The 17095-nt window shown below is 44.9% G+C and overlaps 1 protein-coding gene across 8 annotated transcripts in view; it reads left to right on the forward strand.

Annotated features, from left to right (window-relative positions):
• Nucleotides 1-17095, forward strand: part of LOC126868826 (cell adhesion molecule Dscam2-like) — a 134367-nt gene that overhangs the window by 74369 nt on the left and 42903 nt on the right. For all 8 annotated transcript variants that reach the window (XM_050624735.1, XM_050624730.1, XM_050624737.1 and 5 more), the window contains one exon: nt 7920-8069. In XM_050624735.1, the coding sequence (XP_050480692.1) occupies nt 7920-8069 (150 nt within the window). The remainder of the gene's footprint in view (nt 1-7919; nt 8070-17095) is intronic.

The raw sequence follows: 17095 nt of genomic DNA on the forward strand, positions 1-17095 counted from the left end.
GAATGCAATGCCCGTTAAATTTTACGACTTTTATTTCATCGCGTCTCTCCAACACCTTCTCCTCGTGTCACGAAGATTTCCGCTTTCTATCCCCTCTTCGCCGTTCTGTCAAACTTTTCTAACTTCTTTCCTCCCAGCGCGCCATCATAATGCTCACATTGTGCCGACAAAGCAACTTGCCAGTTCGGCTCGCGATTTTCGCCGAAAGTTTTCTCGTCGAGCGCGCTGTTTAGATCGTATTCGATGCTTTGGTCTCGAGAAACACGCGTGCACTTGGTAGAACTGCGTGTTCTCCCCTCTACCACTTCATTTTTTAGGCTTCTTCTACCCCTCGTTTCTCATCCTGTTTTCCTGGAACCTGTTTTTGAACGTTCCACTAAAAACTCAATCATGGTTACTCGCTTCTGCGTTCCCGACGTTCCCTCTCGAACGGATTATACCGAATAAACGGGAACTTTCTCACGTCGACGGGCTGATCTGCACGCGACTAAAAACTTTTCCGAGTGATTCGTTTTCCATTCAGACGGGACCGCTCCCGCCACCCTCGTCGTCTCGTGCTCTTCTTCCATTTCCTCTTCCATCGCAAGATTGGATTTTCCTGGCCGAGCACGATCGAGACTTCGCCTGTTGCCTTCACGTCGTGCTCTCTCCTCGCTGTTTGATCTAACCCTAACGTTTGCCCTCCGCTTGTCCGACGTCAGAGACACGTCAACGGAGAAGTTTTGGACACTGCCCAGCACCTCTGCAGTTAGACTCGCTTTAGATGGCCAATTACGGTGAATAATTTGTTAAGGAAGCTGTGGTAACGAGAGGAACGTTTCCCGTCACTTTGACCGGCATAGTGTTTGAGGAAGCGTTGGAGAATAGCTGGTTAGATTTGGAATGGATTTTGAGAATCCAGGTAGAAGTTATTCGCGACTCGAGTTTCAAGAGTAATAGGGGCAGAAATTTCGGTAGAAGTTAGGGAATATGATGCAAAGAGCTGAGCGGAGGGAGAGTTTTGTAGTTAGAGATCGGTGTCACGATAAAATTAGTTGGAAATACAGATGTACGGAGACGGTGCAGTCTTATTCGTATCTCTGATACTCACTCGAACTCCTTGTCCGACAGCAATTTCCTACAGAAGGAAGAGCTTGATGAGGAGCTAGCTCGATTATAATAGAATAGTTCGGTTCTACAAAGCGAACGATCCGCTCTCGAATCTCGGTTCAAAGCTTCTGTAATCGATTCTTCCTGTCCCTGTAAGTTCTTTTTATTGACATTATTATCAGCGTTGGAAAACTTGGATCGTCGCTTGGATTACAAAGTAAAAGTCCAACGAATGAAGATCAAGAAAAAATTGTGTTGTCGCTGATAACTCGGTAACCAAGACTGAAACTCGGAGAATATCGATACGGTTCGAGTTGCAAGACGAGCGACTTTAATAATTCGTTGGCGATATCGAGCAGAAAGTCGTGATAAGATTGCCACCCGATATCCATTTCACGAAGTAGACGCCAAGTAGAACAAAAGTTGCCAGCAATTTCTTCGCGATCCTCGTTTCCGCTTCGTTCGATGCTTGCATCGAAATGCATTCATTTCGAACGTCGTTCGTGACTGTCGAAAGACCGATTCAATTCTTATCGATTACGCTCCGTTCGATAATTTAATGTAAAACGTGGAACATAACAGGAGTAAGAGTATCGACGGTTCTCCTCGGGAATTAGAGTGCAGTGAATATCGGGGCAGTCGAGAACTGTGCATCGCAGCTCAAACACGAAGCGTTCGGCCACAATGCAAATTCGCTCCGGGCTGATCGTCCCTCTGTGCCCCGAGAACCCCGAACCATCTTCTGCTTTGCAGTATCCTGTCCGAGTCCTTCCGTCGTCCAACCATGGATTTCCACTGTCGATTCCGAACCCGATGTCGTCTTTCTTTCTCTCCTTTTCTTTTCTTTCGTTTCTTTCTTTCTTCGCCTTAATTTCCCCTTCGTTTACTCTCTTTCCATTGTAGATCTGTTCGATGGATGTTTCATGGTCCATGCATTCGAAGAGTCTCTCGATTTAAGTGGATTTGAACGCAAAAAGCGTTTACATCCAGCTAATTATCAAGATAGAACGTCGCATTAGGTGATATCAGAATGCGTGAAAAGGGATTCAACGAATTTATTCTTTTCGCTTGTCTGACTACGCGAAAACTTGTAAAAGGATAAACGCGACCTTATTCTTTTTCTTTGTTACGAATTTTTACACCTTTCGACGCGTGATTTAACGAAGAAAAATTTTTGTTATTCGATCGGGATTTTACGGCGTGTAAATCGAAGGGAAAACAGTTCATGGTGCTCGGTGTTTGTACGCGGCGTGCGAGCCTGGAACGACGCCGGAACGATATCGCAGTGATAACAGCTCCGGGCTGTTTTCATTCACAGCACTCACCAGTTCAGAGACTCGCCGACTAGACAAACCGAAAGTTACTCGTTAGTAAGCTGTTCGTCTACCGAACGACGAGCAAATCCGGGCTTGACACTTCACGTTCGGTTTAATGCAATGAATTGCAATGAATTTTTAATCGAGGCCACCACGATGACGCTACAGATCGCGAGATCCATTGATTTCATAAGCGTTAGACGCGCAATGGTTACGAACAGCCTGAAAGCAAAACTTCAGACTTTGCTATTAGCTTCACATTTTTTGGTTTTCGCGTTCACTCTGCGACTTGGGCGGAAATTTTTCATGGATCCTGGTAAGGATCGGAACCGGTAAATAGGCGATGACAGTTTGCAGCTCGGACAGCTTAAAACGAAAGTTTTTCCAGGGAGTCGGGTTTCCGGGGAAAGTTTGCCAGGATCGTCGAGGAATAACACGGACGCGCAAAAAGCCGTGTGAAAAACGAACACCGCCTAAGAGATATCGATTTATCGCTCTTGCAAGAACGAGAAACTTTCCCAAACAGTTTTCAACAGCGTCGGTCGTCCCGTGTTTTACGATCCTCTTCGGCGAATAAGAATATCCACGACAGTCTCGAAAATCACGCGCACCCGCCGCCCACGCTCGACGAAAGTTCCAGGGAAAGGCTTTTAACAAATCAGAAGCGGTTGAAATCGTTTTCCAAGCGAACAGGGACACAAAAGCGAAGATCAACCGACCGATTTCAACTATTTCACGATGACATCCTTGTATTTTTACCGAGCGGTGCTCCAGTTTTAATCAACGAAACTGTTGGTCCGCTTGGAAGCATTTCGAACGAAAGATCGAGAGTTTGTAATTCTTGAAATCACAGGGAGGGAAAATGAATTTTTTCCGCTGTTCCTTCCAAGCGAGGTTCAAACAATCGACTCGCTCCTCGCCGACTGTTAATCTGAATAGTGAACGTTCACGAGGTTCCGTTGAAAGCGCGCTCGTTGAACGGAAGCTGTCGCGGCGGGGGAAAAGGATTTATACGAGAAAAGTTGGCGCGATTTAAAGCGTCCGTTCTATCGCGATCCGGCATGCGCGAGATTCATAACCTCGATAAGCGAATGACAAGAAAATCCAGCCGTGATTTATCGTGTTACGCGTTTCGAAAAAGCACCGCCCATACGCACGGTTCGACCAACTTTTCCTTAAAACTGAAAATGTCTGTGTTTCGTGACGGACGGTACACCATGGAGGAACGTATATCGAATAAATCGAGGCCTAAACGTGTTTTTGTGATGGTCGACGAATATGTGAATCGTACGTACCATTTGATTCGCAGAAGCAATTTAACACAGGAACAACCCTCGGTGAATATGTGCCGTTATAGTTTGCCGGGAGAGATAAAATCGCGTTGACCTCGTTGGAAGCGATTGCATCATAATTTCGTAGAGAAATACACCGCAAAATCGATTATCCGACATTCCATAGCATGTGGAGCACGTTTCACCTGAAATATCAAGGTCCGATTCCGAATAGCCTCCAGCCAGGTTAGTTTAATTAACGACGAACGTAAACGCAAATGCCGTTGATGTTTGTAAATCACACACGTTCCCATATTCGTGTGTGTTGCTTACGACGGATAAAATCGCGAATAAGTCAGTCAGATTGTTTCGTTTCACGGTACGTGATCGTGGGAGGCAGCGTCGAGGACTCTTGCGTCTGCTATCGCGGCTCTAGCTTATCGTCGACGGTCTTTGATGCTGTATTTACTGAAAATACAAGGGAGGAGGGTGAAATGAAAAAAAAAAGTATTTAATACGCCGACTGACAATTTGTCGGCATCTCGATATGTCCCAGTAGTACGTTAACACGAATACACAGACTGCTGCTCTCATATCGGAACAATACGCGTTCACCTGGTATTTTCGCCAGGATTAAATGCTCAAACGGCTAAAAGCTCGCCGCTGCACGTGCATTCGTTCGCGTGCCATTGTATTCTCAATTTCACGTCCCAGCCAGAGAGAAAAAGAGGAACAGCTGAAAAAAAAAGGGAAAAAACACGGTGTAGCCCCATGTAGGATGGGGGTGTAGGTAGATAGGTAGGCAGGCAGGCGCAGAGAAGGGTGAGATTGGCTATCCTTTTTGAAACCAGAAGCTTTTAGAATTATTACACCGGCTAAATGGCATTTCAACTGGTTAATGGGTATTAAAAAATGTTTCGTTTGACCCGACCGGAAATCTACCATCTCCATTCATGCGTGTTACACGTTGTACACGGGATCGCAGGGATACGGGCAGGGGTTCCGTGAAGACTTGCAGCGAGATTGAATCCGCGAAATCGGGTAATGCCTCTCCGACCCTGCTGTTGCTGGCGTTGCGTCTCTCCTGATTCTATGGTGGCGTCCTTTTTCGGCTGAAGAACGTTCGGGCTCCATAATTCACCAGCGAGAACCATAGCACCGACATGCTATTCTGCCGTTGCAGGCTGCGGTCGGCTTATTCGAGCATATTATTCCGCGTGTACATGCAAAAATATTCGCGTGGTCGAATCGACTGGTTAAATCCCGTGCCATCAGCCAAATAGACAGTCTGTCATTTCCCCGTGGCGCCAGTCAGTATATCCATCCGCGCCCCTGTTGCCAGTGTTTTATATCGCGGACCCTTTGCCGCAGTCCATTACTCTTATTAGCACGAAATTCCAGTCACGCGGCTGAAACGAGGTTTTCCAGTCGGTCGGCGGAAAGGAAATCTCGCCGCGATTCCGCCCGTCACTTCTTGTTGACCGTCGTCCACCGATCGATGCTTCTCTCGTTGCCATTTCGATGACTCACAAAAGCGAGATGAAAAGCTGCTTAAACGATTCTCATATTTCGCTTAAAGCTTTCAGGGGGGATTAAAGAGCCCTTGGCTGTGTTACGAGATCGAAGTTCTCGAAGAGGTTCGAATAGTTGCGGTATCCGGCAACCCGATACTTTCGACATTCAGTTATCGGTTTTCTACCAGTTTATAACTGTTATTTGTGCTACGTGTTCGATAAATTATTTCGAGGAGTTCACGACGAGCAACGAATCGGTCAGCGTGTAGACTAACAAGTGGTCAACTAAATCGTTGTAAATGGATTTTTTAGTGGTACCGTTGCGTTTATCGGTCTTGAAAGGCTGGCATTCGCAGATTGAAATATTGGCCAGTAGTCGAACCGCGCTATAAGTCAGCCTTGTCCGCCGTTCTCTCATTTATCGTTGGCTTGGTCTTTGGAAAATATCTATCGCTAAACATGTTCGATCTTCGTCCAATAGTTGAAGCTTTCTCTCATCTAGGAAACTCGGTCAACGATTCACAACGATTCGCAATAGCGCACGGTTTCTCGCGAAAACGAGGCCGTTTAACGCCCGCAACGACTAATTTGTTGGATAATAAAATTTCCTCTCCAAGCCTGTGCGCGACGTATGCAAATACGAGGCTGCAGCGAAATCGTAGACCGTCCAGACATTTTTATAGGAGCCAGGCTTTCTCTCATCTTCGTTGCAACGTTTTAGCGCAGTCGTGGCGTACCAATCGCCCTCAAGGTGCAACCAGACTTTACGCGAATTCCTACTCTCGCTTCGGCTATAACGGTCGCGTTTCAACAGCGGGAATATCGAGCAATTTCCTCGAGAATAATGCAATACATAGAGGGGCCAGGAAGTAGGTAATACGCGTGATACAACGAACGACGAAATATTGACACTGGTACGCGAGAACCCGGCGATGGGAGTATGAACGGGGGTGAAAAACCGATGGAATGGAAGAGAATGAGACGAGGGGCTGGGACAACGAGCATGAATACTGTATCGGAGCAAATGCAGTCGTTTATACATCGAGGTGCGAACTCGTGGGCAAAAACATTTTCGCGCGATGCATTTTCTACCGCGTCACGCACGACACCACACACGGACCATTCCACGTTGAAAATGGTCACGGAAGAAGGGAATTTACGTAATATATTTCGTGTCAGCCGAGAGAAAAAAGCTGGAAAAATAGCGGCTAAAGCGTCCCTTTGTGCCGCGTGGCGTCACTCGTGCAACGATTTCGCGTAATTTACATTAGAAGGCGCGGCCCGTATCGTGGTTCCTCTTTCAACGTTGTTTCACCCTTCTCGTCGCACATCCTCCTACCCGACTCTGTTCTCTCTGCACTCTGTGCTTGCGAACCCAATCCAAATGAATCGCTATTAGTTCCTCGGATTTCTATAAAAATAGAAATTTTGATACGATCGCTGACATTGATATTTCAGAAAATGAATTGTAACGAAATTTACCGTTAATTGTTATTGGATTTTCCGTCCAAATACAATTTCCATTTCCGTCGCGTCTGGTTATTTCGTTTTTTGGATCAACGATCCTCGCCGATCGGTGAAACGCGATCCGAACGATATTGTCGACGCCATTGCGGCTGAGTTTTCGCAGAATTATCGATCAGAAAACCGGAATTATTGCGACAATTCGCTCGTGTACGTTCGTGCACTTCGGGTACGTTCGTTCGAGCGTATCAAGTTCGCTCAGAACGAATACGCTCGAAATATAATTTTCCCATGTGTGCGCCATTATGCGCATGGCAGAGCAACTTGTGTACGTTAATCCGATAAGGTGCGGTGCGTTTGAGCAGAAGTTGGATCAGCAAAAGGAAATAATTAACACAGATTCGGCTCGAGTGGAAACGATTTAGCAGAAACAATAATTTTACTTTACGTGGATTTACGTTTTGTCGATGGCTATCTAGAACTTTTTTCGTCGTCTGAAATAATATTTTTACAATGACATTAAGTAAAATAGTGTCTTAAAATTAGTTGAAATAAAAATTCCTCCCTCCGTTGCGAGCTTCGCCGATCCAACAAAGAGAAAGGGAACAACGAAGAAAAATAGTTGGTTTATAGTAAACAAAAGCAACGTGGCAAGTGTCAGGCTATATTTTGTCTCCTCGGAAGGTAGCCACGTTGAGGACGCGCAGATTACACGATTGACGCACAGCTAACCCGCGAGATTTTTTACGAGCATCGATCCGCATGCGACTGTATGGAATTAACTGGTAACCGGTACGCATCCCTGCAGGCTATGCCCGGCATAGTGGCGGCCGTTATTTCGGTCAAACGCAGCAACGCGTCCAGACAACGACAAAATTTTCATTTTGCTCGACCGCTTAATTGCAGCGTTGGCCTCCATTAAACGGACCGGGCCTAGTTTCCGAATCATTTTCCACCGCTCCTTCCCAACCTGGACGGACGCGCCCGCCCATTTTTATTATTCGTCAATTTACGACGCGTGCACCACCGACACGGACTCACCGACGGGAATTTCCCATTAAAGGAATTTGCATATTAATGGAACCGCGCCGAGCTGTAAGCTACGATTGGTTCGAAATTTCGATAAAACAAAAGAAGACACAGAAAAAAATAGACAACGAAACGAAGATAAAGACGAAACGTTAGGCAAGGAATGAAAATAGAAAAGATATAGAATGAAAGCTAGGAGAAAATCACGGGAATCAGTGCTATGGATCTGTTTTCAGATGACAGACATCATATGCTGCCAACTGGAGAGCTTCTGGTGTTCTCGGTGACTTCGTCCGACGCCCAGTCCAGTTATCGATGCCGGACCGTGCACCGCGTCACCGGAGACACTGTGGAAAGTTCCTCGTACGCCAGACTCGTGGTTACCGGTAAGTTTTCACAACGATACACACCTGGTCGCGTTGTTCCGCGGATCGTTGGTCCGCGACCCGTCGAACTTTCGTCCCGCTGAATATTTAATGGCCGGCAAATGTAGGAGAAATTTCTCTGGCCGCTCTTGGCAAGTAGAGTTCCACACCACGGAGAAAACCGCTGTGACGTGTCGTAGACCCAGGTGGAGCGGTTTAAACCACGGCAATAGCCGTATACTGTTGGCCTAGTTGTTTATTTCTTAGTCGTCTCAGGACAGTGGAAAATCTGCGACTACTTATGCAAATTCATATAGCGAAAGAAACTGTTGTAGGATTACACGGAGGAAACGTTGGACTGGTTAACTACGTGACCCGCTTAAATTTAAACGCCTATTAAAATTGTAGTATGTTATCGATCAGCGAACCTTATCGTAAATCATTGAGCGGGACAATTAACTTTTCGTGAAGCTAAAATTAATGTGTTCGATTTTCGATGACGGAGGCAGCGCTGGCTTAGTATACGAGGAGAGGAAACAAAAGAGCGCAAAAAACGGCATAGAGTGACAAGGATAACGGAGAAAATGAAATAACGGAAGCGACACAGAAAGAGGACGAGAAAGACAGAAAAGGAAGGGAAAGAAAAGATAAAGGAAGGAAACGGAAAGAAACGAAGGAAGGAAGGAAGAAAGTCATTAAGAGTAGTATCTTCGTTTCTCTAAGTCCATGATTTACGTAGAAATGACTTAATACTTGTTTCAAGTAGGATTTCAGTGCCTTGCCCTTTGATCATTGCTTACTTATTTACTTTATTCGATAATTTAATTATTCGTGTTTTATTCTGCAAAATATTCTGGAAATATTTATATTTATATTCCGATTGGCAATATGTTTAATAATTATATACGGTATTTACATATCTTAATAGAATGAAATATTTATGTCACGTATTCATGCAGATTTTATGCAAATATTGGCAGTGTAGCACGGATGAAACCTGTATCTCTCATTGTTAGAAACCCTTGATTTATAACAGAATTTTCCAGAACCATCGCGGCTCTTCGTAAGATTACGAGCCGAGAACATACGAACGTTCACATCTCAGAGATATCCAGTGAACATTTCATGCATCTACTTAGACGCGATCGTTTATACATATAACGATCTCACGCATACCTTTTGCATAGTAAATCATAATGCATTGTTACGCGTTTCCCGTGGCGGCGGGCAGGCCGCTGTTCGTTCGGCTGTTCGCTACTCGCGTGCACGCGCTCGCGAGCGTTCTGGCTTCTTCATGAATAAATCATGAATTTCCGAAATGCTAATGGCCGAAACGTCCACCACGGGTCGTCGGTTGTTTCTCCGACGAGCGGAGTGCTTCGAGTCGTAAACAAAATACACCGACATCGCTGAAAATACGAGCTGATTTCGAATGGTCCGCAGCTTTTACGCGCATTCATCGCGCGTTCTGTTGCCCATAAATAGGTTATAACCTAATTACGAGCATTGTCGTGTGAGCACCATGCGAGCTTCCGCGCGACGTCACGGTGTTTCCACCTCTGTGTGGATTGTTTCAATCGTCGTTATACTCGAAACAGATCCACCGTTGTTGGTGCCGTGTTTCCTGCATCCAGATACTCCGACTCAAAGGAACACCGATATTTATTGGAAGCGTAATCCACTTGTGAATGACGTTTTAACGATTTTCCCTTGTCACAGTAATTTAATATTCATCGTGAAAGTTGAATGTCGAGTCGTACCGACGCGACGATATTTTCTTAACGCGCATTCGAATTTCCCATCTCTTTCCTTCTCTGAATGACGAAGAACCTCCTCTTTTTTTCTATTCATTTCGAACTCCCGAAGAGTTGAAGCAGTTTTTTGAAGGGGCGTGATTTAAACTTTTGGAAAATTTCTCGGGACTTAAAAACACCTTTTTTTTTTATAAAAACTTGGCCAGAGACCACGTTCCTCTCTCGCTATGGTGTTCGGCGAACGGTATCATTATCTAAGCGATCGTAATCAACCCTTGTTAACGATCTAGCTGCGAACACGATGGTTGGTCGACGCACTTCATCCCAAGCTCAGAGAGCTGCTGATTCGTAAGACATAAAATAGGTCGAACGTGGATGAGCGACTGGAACAATAGGTAGCTAATGATCAAAGTGCAAGTTGAGATGCTCCGTCGGCCGCTACACAGAAGACACAAAATCGAATGCGAGATGAACATATTGTTCGTTAGTTGCACGCCACCTCGAACAGCGAAATCAGGAGTCTGTTGTACGGCGAAGTACGGCCGAAGGAGAACATTTTTGGAGACTTGGTCGAGCAGAGTATCTGTACAGCGAAGAAATTGAAACCAGAATTTAAATTCGACAAAAATATACAGGAATATTATGAGATGAATTTTGACAAGAAATTTGGTCTGACTAACGCAGGTGTACTACTACTGACACACACGTCGATCCATTTTACCTATTGTTGTTAGATTCTACTCGTGAGTAGCATTACTGTTGCAGTTGTTGCACAAGATTTAAAAAGAGAGACAAACGAATGAGCAACGTGTTAAAATAAACGCCAAACCGCTAAATAAAAAAATATACTACTTAAAAATTAAGATCTTTCTGACCAAGAAACTATGAAATAACGATAATACATTAAAACAAATCGATAAAGTCAGTCCAGCTTCAAATAATTGTTCTCGGAAAAATAGCAAGAAATCCATTAGAATCAACCTCGGCAATTTACCATTATCCGAAAGATGCACTTAATTTATCACGCTGGAATGTACACGCAGACAGCGCGAACGTCGTGAAAGACTATAGCGTCGAGTCACGGGAGAGATAAGACAGCGAGAAATTAATTGATTTCTCCAAGCGCAGGCAACATTGCGAGGCAAAACGCAAGTTTGCGAGAGTCGGTCCGCATCAGTGTCTCGCCATTGCGGCACCTGTCGGTTCCTCTTTTTATCGTAGTCACCGCCATTATCCAACCTAGCATTTTTCGCAAGCTTTCACTCGCTACTTGCCATCCTCGTCACATTAAAGTTAGAACGCCACGACACGCCGCCATTTTAGGAAAGCGCCGCCTTTTAAGCCGACTGTCCATTAAAACAGCGGTAGCCGGATGAACCGCGAGTCGTTTTAAAACTGGCATTCCTTAAACCAAATGCAGCCACCGCGTTTAGCTCGTGGACTAATGGACCATGTTTCGATCGACTGGAGCGTGAGACAGCGACTCGTTTCCCTTCTCGATGTCCTTTCGTCGCAGCGAGTGAAATGATTCGCGTCGAAACGAAATCGCCGTGGAAAGAAATCTGAGAACGCTTTTTGCTCGCGACGTTCTTCGAGGAAAGCTTAATCTGTACTCCGTGTCGTGTTACCAGCCTCCTCCCTGTGACATTTAGCGTTTCCCCTTGTGTGTCTGCCAGATGGGGACGTGACTGTTTTAACTCGAAGCACAGCAGCTTGGTGCGGGGATGTTGAAGAATTGGTTCGCGTGGAAACAGCAAGTTCCTCGCGTTTGTCTGTTGGCTCGAGGAGTAGTTTTGGCTTTCGTATTATAATACGAAGAAGAAGTTGGGGAAGATTGTTTCTTCTAATAGACCCTCTCTAAACGATAGAACAATTGAAAGGAAACACTTCATCCTGTTGTATACGAAGTATCAAAGAAATTTCTTATCGCGGATTCGGAAGCCTGTGTACATTCGCAAATGCAATTAGAGCAGAACGTTGTCTCCGAACAGAGAGTTCGCTCGCTAACAATCTTGCACGAGCAAACTGGCGAAATTGGAAGTTTTATCGGCGTATCCGGGCTTTCAGGTTCCTGTATCGCGATATTCGCGATCATTTATCGATATGTAGCTCTGGCCATAATCGTATAATTCGATACCACGGTCACTTTGGCGAAAAGAAAGTTCGTGACCTGACAAAGTTTAATCGAGCGTCGAATTAGTTCCATGGTCGAATGGTTTTCCGGTAGTTTAGCATCTCTCCTCTCTTTTATTCGTCCGAAATTCCTGTCGACGCCGTGGTTTTTGCACGGCGAGCAACTCGATAGCCCGCTAGGAACGCGCCCTAGGTTTCTCGTCCGAAGAAAACTGGTATTTTCGAGTCTCGGCTGAAATCCAAAGAGTAACCCACACCGACGCGCATATCCAACGTGACAAAGAAGAGTCTCGCCACTAAAAAGTTTCGCCAACGTGACGCTTTATTTACGATTCGACCGACCGCTGTTGCGCAGGGATCATAAAAGCTGATGACAAATGAAACTCGTTTCGAAGCGTTGATTTTGTGATACAATACGAAAGGAGGATGTATATCGTTACATACATAGAAGATGGCGGTATAGATGTTCAGGTGACTTCTACAACTTTCCCAAGCTTACGATGCAAACAATTTGCTATTTTTGAAGGTTCGAGTACTTATTTTAGTTTGCGAGGAAATCTTCGCTTTACTTTCGAAAGCCAACAAAATAGGATCAATTTCCCTTTCTCTGCAGATATACAGAGTTAGGCGCGTCTCAAGCCTTACGACGTGTTGTGACGTAGCAAACTCGATTAAATTTCGTTTGCCGTGTAACCGGTCGTTATCTCAAAAATAGTGCAATAATTTACGAAAACCAATTATAACAGTAGCAGTTTTATTAATATCGTACAAACTCTTACTGTGTACACCGGTGAGATCTTAGTACTAATTTACATGTTAAGATGTTATATGTTTCAAGCTAAAGAAACATCCTGTAAACTATCTACGAAGTAACGGTTTGCAGGTGCGAGCGACACAGCGGTAAGAGTGGCGCGCAACTTGGCCAAGAGGTGGTTATCGCGATGATAAACGCGGCCGCGTTGGAAATTGTAAATTCAGATTTATAGCGTTTATTCGCTACACCTGGGAGGGCTGGGGAAGGAAGTATAGATCTGGATCGGGGTGGCGGGAATAAAAACAAGCAGAAGGCTCGCGGGTTAGCGAACGTTGCACACGTTCACGGTATTACTTCTAAGTACTTTAAAGACTCTCCGGCTGGCAGCGTGGAAAAATGTTGAACTTTCGTAAATCCATGGAATAAGGCGAGCGGAGTTCCGTCGTGGTGTGCTATTATGAGATACCCCCGTGGCTTTTTTGCCGGTCAATGGCGGCAGGATGCTCGAGGGATAGCAAAGAGAAAGGGGTGGGAAAGATAAAGAAGAAGGGAGGTTCGAGGGTGGAAACAGAAGAGCAGCAAGGAGGTGGAGGAAGCAGAAAGAAGAAGGAGACGCGGCAAAGAAAGAGGACGGGGTTGGATATCGCCCTATTGGAGACTCGACGAAAACGCAAAGTACAATCCACAGAGCCAGGATGCAGCCAGTCTGCGGAGCAACGTAGGCAAGAAACAATGCAGCCATCACGGCTCCAATCCCTTCGCTCGCTACCCCGCAATCTTATCGAGCCCAACCTACTTGTATCTCTCTTTTCCACTTCCTACGTAGCGGCTACGTGCGTTGTGTAGTCGCCGTCGCGTCAGTTGTGTGCATACATAATACATACGTACAACTGTATACAAGGGAACGCTGTTGTACGGGCGAATAGGAAACCACCGAATGCGATGATTTGTAAGGAACTAGACAAGTAACATCGGGCTTCTTCGCGTACTGCTGGCAGACTCGACGAGCCGAATTGCACGACTAAGATATTCCACGTTGGTGGTGATTTTCTCCTGTTCGGGGACTCCTTAAACATAACCGATTATTATGACAGTCGATTGTTAGCTAAGAATTGCGCCCCTGTCGAGCACATCTGAGGAAACGAACGTCCTTACGAGCGATCTTGAACTTTGCGAACAAATTACATACATACGTACATATGTAAATGTGCGACGCAATTTTCTCTTTTAGACGTTACAAAATGTTCCGACATAATACACGTAAAACGTGAATCGATGTTTGAAACACTTAGTTTCCTTGAGTCGAAGGAGCACAGACGAGAGGGTGAGTAGTTGGAAGATATAGCCGTTGACGAAGACAAACGATGGCAAAGCATCGTTTTACTTTTTCACGTCAAAATGCATGCTGCCGCGATTCATCCAAGCTAGCAAGTTATTTGTCCCGCTGAGTTTTGAATTTTACACTAGAGGATACCAGATACGCATCAATCTTCTTGGATTTCACACCTCGGTCCTCCCGAATACGACACGTTAATCCTGAAGCTGCAGAACGTAGTCGTTAATTTAACAACAGAAGAGCACGTCGACGATCGTTCTCGAGAGGAGAACAAACCTTCCCTTCAGCCACGAATATTGCGGCGTTCTCCACTGTCGTTTTTCACGAACCGTTTGTTTATTTATACGACGGTTCTCTACACGGCGATACTCGATGGAACTACGATAGAACAAGTACGTAAATACCTTCTGTCGCGAAGAACAAACCGGAAGCCACACGGCGAATTATTTCTGTTCACAGTCGCGTGCCGCAGAAAAAGGTGGGAATGGAAACTTGAAGAAGAAAGAAGATTTTTGCCCGCCGCCTATTCAACACTTTCAAAACACGTAAATCTTCTCTACAGTGAGCGATCGGAGTCGCGGAGGAAGAAAATTCCGCGAGCAAAAAGCTCTACACGAAGAGACGTCCTTTTACGGAAAGAAATCTGTGTCGAAAAGTATTCCGTCGGTGGTTGAAAATCACGTTAAGCCTCTAAACCGAAGTACCTTAATCTGTGATTCTTTCGCCAAGAACGGTTCACGCGTAGCAATGCTGTCGTCGCGTGATCGGGATTAAGCGTTAAGCAGCTTTTACAATAAGCAGACACGTGTTCGACGAGTGCAACGGATTCTCCTTTTCGCTGGCATTATACTCGAAAAACGACCTTTCGTTGAAGATGAAGTGTATCTGTTTATAGTACGAACAAATATGACGTAGATCGATGGAAAACTTATTACCTTCTCAGAAAAAGATGACTTCATACAAGCAGGATAAGGTAGAGCTATTTGGATTAGGAGGATATTTGCGTCCACATAATTAATTTATCCAATAATCGACCCATTTGGATTATGAACAATTTTTAAATCACCTACATTTGAAAACAGTGAGATATATCGTATACCTACATTGGCAGCTCAGTGACCATAGTTTTCTCAGAACATATGTAACTTCTCGTCTAACAATCTCGTCAAGAAGAAAGTTCGCTCGACTAATATTAATATTGTCAATTGTATTCATCTTAATTTAGCGACCTGTGTATATCGTTTTATTTCTGCGTGTCATTTTGTTATTCATTTTGTTAGTTTATTATAATATCACATCGTCGACTCAAATAATTCAAATCAACTATCCGTTCTCTGATATTTTTTGTCGTTAGACTCGAGGTACACGATATTTTCTTATTCTTTCGTTACGATGCTAAGGACTAATGGTGCCTCATAATATACAAAAAGTTTGATTATTCTGTGCGAAGTAGCAGATTGAATTCTAAGATGTTGAAGCTTGGATGACCCAAATAACCCCAGCTTCTACATCAAAAATATATATATATATCACCTTTACTGTCTAAAATCTAAAGCGCGTATTTCGATAATCTACTGCAAATTGTTAGGGATTTGATGCTATATCTCTGTGGCGTAAGACAGCCAAACATTGGCTGTAACGCAGCCAAGAAAAATTACTGTCTGTCCTGAACAGGCAAGTACTTTCGAAAGTGTGTGCCACTCGGAAGATTCCCAAAGGCAAGGTACGGTTGGCAACTTCCTCGTGGCATTCGCACCGCGATAAATCTTCATTTCCGCCGTTATCCTTCTAATCTAATATTCTCGTTGAGTTACAGCTTTGTTCGAGTGCGCACCCCCGTAGCCGCCAGCTCCGATATCTGGTAATTTTGACGGGGAATAGTCAGAGAGTAAAACGAGCTAGATGGTAGACGCGTTTCTACCACTCTGTCAGCCCGTATAAATCAGATATAATTATTCGGAATTGTGGCCCGGCAGTACGCACGGAAACACGTGTACGTCTTCCGCGCAAATTGCGCTTCGGGTATCGCACGTTGTGACCTGAATTCTGAAGCAATCAGCGACTGGCATTAAATTACATATGCGCTCTATCGGTTCGAGAAGCCGCCACTTCGATGACGTAATTAGTCAACGACGTAATACGGTTTGCTGGTAACATAGCTACCAATTAATGTAGAGACCGGAGTTGTCGAGTAATTAATGAAGCCTGAACGATCTACTAATTCCCCTTGCCTACCAGCAGAACAACTCGATGCCCTTTCGACTTGAATCTTCTTGGCGAGAGGAAGTTTCGTGACGACAACGTTATATACATGTACTTGGGTTACTCGCGAGTAGGTACCTGCATTGTACATAGTTGGTTGGTGTAGTTGCGCTAAAGTACTTGCCATTTCCGTTCTTTTATTTCACCACTAATTTCGAAGGTTACGTTCAAGCGCAGAAAACTTTGTCCCTATTCCCTTTTTTTCCTTTTCTTCTTTTTATTTCTTGCTTTTTAATTCTCTTGCTCATCTCGGTTTTCTTCCGCGTGGTATAAGATATAAACACATCGGTTGCGTTTAAGGAATTATTTAGGGCCGAGGTGATTCATAAGGTTGGTACGTTGTCGCGTGGTCGCGAGGAATGACGTAGGAGGAACTTTATCGGCGGAAAAAGGCGAACGCGAAAAGCACGAGTCTCGCAATGGTCGGCAACAGACACATTGTGCGGCTAATTAGTGGCAACTTTATCACGGTGAAGTTGCTTGTTCCAGGTAAATACATGAGAAAGACCGGGCGCCATTTGAAATTCGCTTTGCCAACGATACACACGGCCGGTGTATATTTAATAGAGTCTTAATTGGAGTCGACGGCTCGAAAGGTTTAATTGGACATCGTTCCGCCGCGGTTTCTGCTCCCTTCAGCCCTGCTTTTTTCTCCCCGCCGCGCACCTCTCCCGTTCGCTCTGTCTCTTCTTCCCTGTCCCTTTTTCTCTAACGCTCTTTCACGTGACCTCGCTCGAGGACCGAGCCTCCGGATTACATAGTCAATGAGCGATGGTTCAAAGGATATCAAGATGTTCGTTTGAGCACA

Source organism: Bombus huntii, chromosome 8 (assembly GCF_024542735.1).
Source record: "Bombus huntii isolate Logan2020A chromosome 8, iyBomHunt1.1, whole genome shotgun sequence".
Classification (NCBI taxonomy): Eukaryota; Metazoa; Arthropoda; class Insecta; order Hymenoptera; family Apidae; genus Bombus; species Bombus huntii.